General features: G+C 64.2%; 1 protein-coding gene across 1 annotated transcript in view; it reads left to right on the top strand.

Moving 5' to 3' along the window:
- Positions 1–7,432, top strand: part of ADAMTS13 (ADAM metallopeptidase with thrombospondin type 1 motif 13) — a 29,366-nt gene that overhangs the window by 14,875 nt on the left and 7,059 nt on the right. Inside the window, exons 12-19 of the mRNA XM_015594136.2 lie at positions 74–154; positions 1,360–1,541; positions 2,738–2,873; positions 2,961–3,090; positions 3,705–3,887; positions 4,895–5,075; positions 5,545–5,665; positions 6,438–6,567. Coding sequence (XP_015449622.1) covers positions 74–154; positions 1,360–1,541; positions 2,738–2,873; positions 2,961–3,090; positions 3,705–3,887; positions 4,895–5,075; positions 5,545–5,665; positions 6,438–6,567 — 1,144 coding nt within the window. The remainder of the gene's footprint in view (positions 1–73; positions 155–1,359; positions 1,542–2,737; positions 2,874–2,960; positions 3,091–3,704; positions 3,888–4,894; positions 5,076–5,544; positions 5,666–6,437; positions 6,568–7,432) is intronic.

The following is a 7,432-nucleotide window of genomic DNA, read 5'->3' as shown; positions in this document are numbered from 1 at the left end:
AGGCACTGAAATCTGCTCCCTTGACTGTGATTTAGGTGCCTGAGACCACCTGCCCTTCTCTGCTTCCTCTTAGAGTACGTCACGTTCCTGACACTCGGCCCCAACCTGACTGGTGTGTACATTGCCAACCACCGGCCTCTCTTCACGCACCTGGGTGAGTCGGCCGGAGGACGCCCACCGGATGTAGCCAGACTGAGAAGGTCGAGGGCATGGTCCCCAAGACGCCCTCGCTTCTGATGCCAACTGCAAGTTCAGGGCTTCCCCAGTTCACTAAGGGACTCTCGGAACGCAGAGCTGTTGAGCTCGCAGTGACAGCACCTGGGTGAGTCGGCCGGAGGACGCCCACCGGACGTAGCCAGACTGAGAAGGTCGAGGGCATGGTTCCCAAGACGCCCTCACTTCTGATGCCCTCGCTTTTGAGCACAACTGCAAGTTCAGGGGTTCCCCAGTTCACTAAGGGACTCGCGGAACGCAGAGCTGTTGTGCTCACAGTGACAGCTGATTACAGGTGCAGGTAACAGAATGAAACCAGCCAAAGGAGAGATGCCCAGGGCAGAGCCCGGGAGGGTTCCGCGTCCAGCACTGGGACGCGACATTGTGCACAGAGCACGGCCAACCCAGCGAGCTCCCCTGGGTTTAGTGTCCAGTTGGGGCTTCATGACGTAGGCATGGTCGATGAGTTGATCGGTTGCTCACGTGGATGACCTCAGTCTCCTGGTTGACTGGTGCCACGGGACCCAAAGCCCCCTAGATCACGTGGTTGGGCTTTCTGGTGCGGCCAGACCTCACCTTAAACAAAGACGCTCCCAACAGGTGACGTAGGTTCCCTCCCGGAAGCCGAGGGCAGAGACCAGACCCGTCTTTGTGCACCGCCCACCTCTTTACCACTCAGGGCACAGTGGGGCTTTATTTCCAAGGATGCTCCTGCCTGACCTTTGAACCTGGAGTGGGGGCACCTACCCCGGGACCCCCGAGCCCCCGACCTTGCCCCTAGAGCCCGTGTGAGTGCGCTCGGTGAGGGAAGCAGGCCCATGGGGCTCGCCAGGTCCTGGAGAGAGGCAGGGCCCCCTGCCATGGGGAGCCTTCTGGGCTCAGACCCCTGTGCGCATCCTGGGGATGTCGCTTGCTCGCGCCAGAGACCACCGGGCCGAGACACCAGGAGGACTTGCTTACTCCCTAGGGGACTGGGGACGCCGGGGAGAACAGTCACAGATGTGGTCGTGGAGATGACATCCCCCTGGCCCAGCTGTCACCTCTCCCCCACTCCTTAAACCGGGACCGCGTCTGTAAAGGGGCGGTGCCCACCTCTCGCAGGTGGGGGTGGCACCGCTGTGCTGACGGGCCGCCCTCCTCCCGCAGCAGTGAGGATCCGAGGGCGCTACATCGTGGCTGGGAACTCGAGCATCTCTGCCAGCACCACCCACCCCTCCCTGCTGGAGGACCGCCGTGTCCAGTACAGAGTGACTCTCACTGAGGACCGGCTGCCTCGCCTGGAGGAGATCCGCATCCGGGGACCCACCCAGGAAGACATGGAGATCCAGGTGAGCGGGCCGGCCTCCTCCTGGGGTTCGTTTGTCCAGCCATTGACTCACTCGCTCTCTTATCTGCTCAGCGGTCATTTTGGGGGGCAGGGCTAAGGGACCTTGGCTCAAGGCCCACGGAGTCCCTGAGCTCTGTGGGTGAGAGGGAGGGCTGGGTGTAGGCCTGGGGGGTGGTGTGGGGAGCGTGACAGCAGGGGGGGGGCTGGGTGGTCTGACAGCCAGATTAGAGACCACCATGGGGGTGTCCCTCCAGAAGCAGGGTGGCCCAGGGGTCAGGAGCCCGGGTTGTGGTCTCAGACGGACTCTGCAGGAACTTGGGACTTGGCCTTTCTGAGCCTCAGTTTCCCCACCTGCAAACTGGGACTGGGCAGACCTGCGTCGCAAAGCCGTTGTGAAGATTTGCTTTTCAAAACAGCATACAGTGAGCACGTGGTAGTGCCCCACACGTGCGCCACGGAACGTGGCCGCCGCCACAGAGCGCGTGCTGGCCCGGGGCTCGAAAGCGTCCAGAGGGCTGGGGACGCCCCATCCTAAGGGTGGGAAGTGCGGGGACGGTGTGAGGGCCAGAGCTGGAATCTGAAAGGCCCCCCGCCAGGCTTTGCTGTCCTTGGGCAAGGACGCTGGGTTGCCCAGATTCTCATCCTGACTCTGTCACTGATGGCCGTGTGCGTCAGCCGCCCCCTGTGCCTCCGTCTCCTCTGCAGCGTGGGGGGTGGGTCACAGTCGTGCCTCGAGGGTCTTGGGCAGGTTTAAGGAGTTGGGCGCCACTTCCTGCCGGCTCCTCGGGCCTCCTCGCCTGCTCCAAAGCACCCGCCGTGCCGGTTCCGCCCCGGGCTCCTGTCTGCTGGAGCGCCCTGTCACCCACCTCTGCTCCTGGTCCCCAGGATCTCCTTCCTGACCTGCCCCACCTCCGCCCAACCCCGAGCCCCTAATACCCTGAGCAGATCCCTGTCCTGTGTCACCAGGATTGTCTGTCACCGCCCCCAAAACCGTGAGCTCCTGGGGGCCGGGACGGTGTTCTCGCTGGGCCGTCCGCAGAGCCCGGCGCGCAGTCAGCGTCCGCCGCTGCTGGCCAAGCAGAGGAATACAGGGATGGGGGAGTGAAAAGTCGAAGGCTTTCGGGGGAGGTGGCGGGGACAGCCACCCTCAGGGAGCCCACTGGACAAAGCCTGGCGCCTGCCGTCCGCCTCACGCAGGTTTACAGGCGCTACGGGGAGGAATACGGCGACCTCACCCAGCCGGACATCACCTTCACCTACTTCCGGCCGAAGCGGCGGCAGCCCTGGGCGTGGGCCGCCATGCGGGGGTCCTGCTCGGTGAGCTGTGGGGCAGGTGAGGCCCGGGACAGGGCTCCCCCAAAGCCTGGTTTGCCCTGCCCCACCCCCGTGGAGGTGGCCTAGCCTCCCCCTTCCCTCCCAGGGCTGCGCTGGGTGACCTACAGCTGTCTGGACCAGGCCGGGAACCAGCAGGTGGAGGCCGCCCTGTGCGGAGGGGACCTGAGGCCGGAGGCGTGGCCGGAGTCCTGCAACCCCCAGCCCTGCCCCCCGCAGTGAGTGCTGCTGAAGCTCCCGGGCGGTCGGTGTGTCCTCTGGCCTCTCCCCTGACTTGTGGGGCCGGTAGCCTGGCTTCTGGGCGTGCTCCCGTTTAGACCGGTCGTCAGCGTCCCCATTCAGCGGGCGAGGGGACTGAAACTCAGGCAGACGTGGGTGACCGTGACGCGCAGCCGCTGCACCTCGTCTGCGGGCAGCGCCTGAGGCCGGAGGCGTGGCCGGAGTCCTGCAACCCCCAGCCCTGCCCCCCGCAGTGAGTGCTGCTGAAGCTCCCGGGCGGTCGGTGTGTCCCCTGGCCTCTCCCCTGACTTGTGGCAGGTGCAGTTGGTAGGAGCATCATGTTAGGGACAAGGCTGTCCCTGTTGGGTGTGGGGCTGGGGCAGCCGCCTGCCAGCACTGTTATACAAGTATCCTCAGGCTCAGGTGCAGCTTGGGGACGCGTGGAGGGCTGAAAGGCTGGGCTGGCTGTACCTGCAGAGTGTCCAGGTACCTAAAGGGACACAGGGCCCAGGGAAGTGAGTCAGCTGGACAGATCTGCCTGCCTCCCACCCCATCCCCCCAAGCGAACCTGGGGGCCTGGCCAGGGCCGACTCTCTGCTCCTCTCCTCCCCAGCTGGGCAGCTGGAGACTTCGGCCCATGCAGCGTCTCCTGTGGGGGCGGCCTGCAGGAGCGGGCGTGGCGCTGCGTGGAGGCCCAGGGCGCCGTCCTGAGGACGCTGCCCCCCGCCCGGTGTGCAGCGCTGGCCCCGCGGCCGGCCGAGGTGGACACCTGCAACCCCCAGCCCTGCCCCACAGGGTGAGCACGGAGGGTGGGGGCGGGGCAGTCTCCCTGGCAGGGCTCGTCCCCGCACTGGGCCCTGTCCCTTCTGAGTGACTCCTGTCCCCAAGGCCTCTAGCCAGGCCTCCCCACCCTGGGTGACAGGCAGTGGTGGCCCAGAGTTCAGGGTCCAACCTCAGAGCTCCCTCCTGTCCAGGAGACCCTGCCCTGGCCGTTTCCCTCTGTGAACTTCCGAGTCCCTGCTTTACAGGGGGACAGCAAGGACCAAGCGAAGTCACGAATGTAAATCAACAAATGTCACTTTCTCATTGCTACTATCACTCCAGGGTGCCTCTCGTCCCCTTGTGTTCAAACCGATTGGTCACTAACTGGCCGAGTGACCAGGGCAAGTCCCCCGCTCTGGGCCCTAGTCTTGTTACTTGTCTCACTCCAGGGTGCCTCTCGTCCCCTTGTGTTCAAACTGATTGGCCACTACTGGCCGAGTGACCAGGGCAAGCCCCGCCAGCTCTGGGCCCCAGTCTTGTTACTTGTCCAGTGAGGAGGGGGTTGGCCTGGGTGCCTGGGGCCCACACGTGGCTCTGCACATCCCGGGCAGACAGAACGATCTGCACATCCCGGGCAGACAGAACGATCACCACCCTTCCCGCTGAGGGCTAAGCCTGCCTCAGAACCCTTTTCGATACCGCCATTCAAGACTGTCACGTATGAAATGATTTTCTGTCCTTGACGTGGGTGATCCGATTGCATCTGGCACTGGCTCTCGGCACCTGCTGGGTGGCACGGAGCCACATGGTTATCTGGCTGGAGGCCCACCTTCGCCCCCGGAAGGCAGGAGGGGCAGGCCTGTGCCCTGCAGCCTGGGTGCCAAGCAGTTCATCTGGCTTGGACTTGCTTCTTCGTGGGGCCCCTTTTGGGGATCTTGGATATGGGGGAGCGGGTTCGCTGCCTCCTCCGCCGGGAGCCGGGGTGCCCCTATGGCCTGATGGCAGAGGCAGGGCCTGATGCCTGTCCTGTGCCGTCCTCAGGTGGGAGGTGTCAGACGCTTGCTCGTTGGCCTGTGGAGCAGACCTGGCCACACAGAATGTGACGTGTGTGCAGGGGGCAGATGGCCCGAAGGCACCAATGACAGCTGGGCCCTGCTCCACAGACAAGCCACCTGCCCTCGAGCCCTGTACGGAGACGGCATGTCCTCCGGGCGGGGGCCATGTGAGTGAGCACGAGGGCGGCTCGGAGAACGGGGAGGACCGGTTCCCAGTGGCCTCCCAGCCAGAGGGAGAAGACGTGGGTGACAGTGACGCACCCCCAGAGCCTGATAGAAAGCTGCCGGCTCCCTGCCGCTCTGCCTGGCGTCCAGGGCTTGAGGCTGGGTGACGATGCTTTCAGACAGGGCCCGGCCAACCCTGTTCCCTTGAGGCTTGGACACTACAGGGCCAAATGTGCCTGCACATCCAGCTCCGCCTCGCTCTCAGCCCCGCCCTGCAGGGCCCCCCACACTGACGCAGAGGCCACGGTGGGCCAGCCTCCCTGAGAGGAGCAGCAGGGAGTGGCGGCCCCCGCGGTGCTGGTGACCACTTCTCTCTCCTGAAGAGATGGGGATGGGTGGGGTCAAGGGCTGGGTGCTCCAGGGTCTGGAGGTGGAAAGCCCAGAGCACCTGCTTGTTGCTTGTCCCCACAGCTGGACCCCCAGCCTCCGGGAGAGGGGACTGCATCCCCATTGGGCAGTGCCAGGCTGGGGGCTCGAGCTGCCCACGTGTGGACCGCCGTGGCAGGGCCGTGCTCCGTCTCCTGTGGCCGAGGTGAGGTCCCCTGAGGAGGACCAGCGCTCGTTAGCTAACCCCCATCTGCCTGCATTTTGCCTAATTCTAAAAAGCAATCGGAGTGGCTTATGGAAAATGCAAAGTGCGTGACAGTACGACGTGTCTACACGAGACTGGGGCACAGTGCCAACAGCTATGTAGCGTGTTCATTGGCCAAAAGATAGGGAGAGATTACAGAATCTGGCAACGTCGGCACCCGAGGGTATTATTTCTTAAGGGCCAGAAGAACTGCGAGGCACGGGCCCCAGACTTAGCTCTGAGCTCCCGGCAGCCAAACCACAGACACGAAATTAATTTTAAGATCCGCGGCGTTCTTTAAACCCTAAGCGCTTGCTCGGTAAAACCTCAGCGAGTTTCGGCTGGAGACCAGAGGTTTGTCCGGAGGACCATCCTGGAGGAGGCGTGTGAGGGACCCGGCCCTAACCACGCCTTGTGGGAAACACAGCAGGAGATGTCCACGCAGCCATTCTCACGATGCCGCTCATAAACAGTAGGAGCTGCCACTTGTTGAGCACCTACTACGTGCCAGGCACTTTGTATCTCCCCTTTCAAAATCTTTATGCATATCCCTGCAAGTTAGGTACCAGTATGTGAAAAATCCTGGGGTTCAGAGAGGTTAAGTCCCTTGTCCAGGTGGCAGAGACTCAGAGCCACGTGGGCCTCACCTGCTAGCGCACGTCGGAGGGACGCACACGCCGGGCCCCGCCGAGCCATCCTCTTGGGGCACGGGGCCCCTTCTTCCCCCCGGCAGGCCTGATGGAGCTGCGTTTCGTGTGCGTGGACTCTGGCCTCAGGACGCCGGTCCAGGAAGAGCTGTGCGATGTGGCAAGCAAGCCCGAGAACCGACGGGAGGTCTGCCGGGCCGCCCTGTGCCCAGCCTGGTGAGTGGGGTGGGGGGCTGTGCAGGGGGCAGCAGCCTGGGTCCCTCAGGGAGGAAGGAGTCTCACCCTGGGGTGTGGCCCCCCACGGAGCCCTAGCCTTTCTTCCCTTCAGGTGGGAGACCCGAGCCTTGGCCTCGTGCCCAGTGACCTGCGGAGGGGGACGGGTGCCGCTGGCTGTGCGCTGCGTGAGGATGGACCACGGACGCACCGTCCCCCTGCCTCACTCCAAGTGCTGGCCGGCGCCCCGCCCCGGCCCCCTCGAGGACTGCAGCCCCGAGCCCTGCCCCGCCAGGTGGGCCCCTTCCCACGGAGGCAGGCAGTCCTAGGCGCGCATCCTCAGAGGTGCCATCACCACCTCCCAGTAACCTCCGGGAGACGTGGGGCTTGATGGGACCGCGTGTAAAGCGCGCGACCGGATCTGGGATGCTGTGGGTGCACGCGGTCGAGGGCTCCTGTTTTCATCGCCTGGTCTTTACTAAGCACCTGCGGTGCCCAGGTGCTGTCCCGGTATTGGGGGACACAGCAGGGGACGAGACAGACAAGCAGCCCTGCCCTCCTGGAGTAGACTGCAAGCGGGAGATGGGTGATAACTGAGATGGGGAGAGACAGTGCGGTGGGCGGTGCGGGGTGCGCTGTAGCTGACGCAGTGAGCGGGGAGGCAGGACCAAGCGGTGGGGGCCTGGGGTTCCCGTGACAGACCCCTGGAGTGCCCTGCCCCTCCCCCATTGCCTTTCGGAGACATCTGGTATTTTTTTCGCCCTCAGCTTCCCTTTGTATAAAGTGGGTTCTCCAGAATGTCCTCTGTCCACTGGGCCAAGCCTTTCACTGGAGACGCGAGTGTGACCGCCCCCCCCACCCCCCCGAG

This window comes from Pteropus alecto, unplaced genomic scaffold (genome assembly GCF_000325575.1).
Source record: "Pteropus alecto unplaced genomic scaffold, ASM32557v1 scaffold67, whole genome shotgun sequence".
In the NCBI taxonomy this organism is placed as follows: domain Eukaryota; kingdom Metazoa; phylum Chordata; class Mammalia; order Chiroptera; family Pteropodidae; genus Pteropus; species Pteropus alecto.
This window is presented reverse-complemented; position numbering and strand designations above follow the sequence as displayed.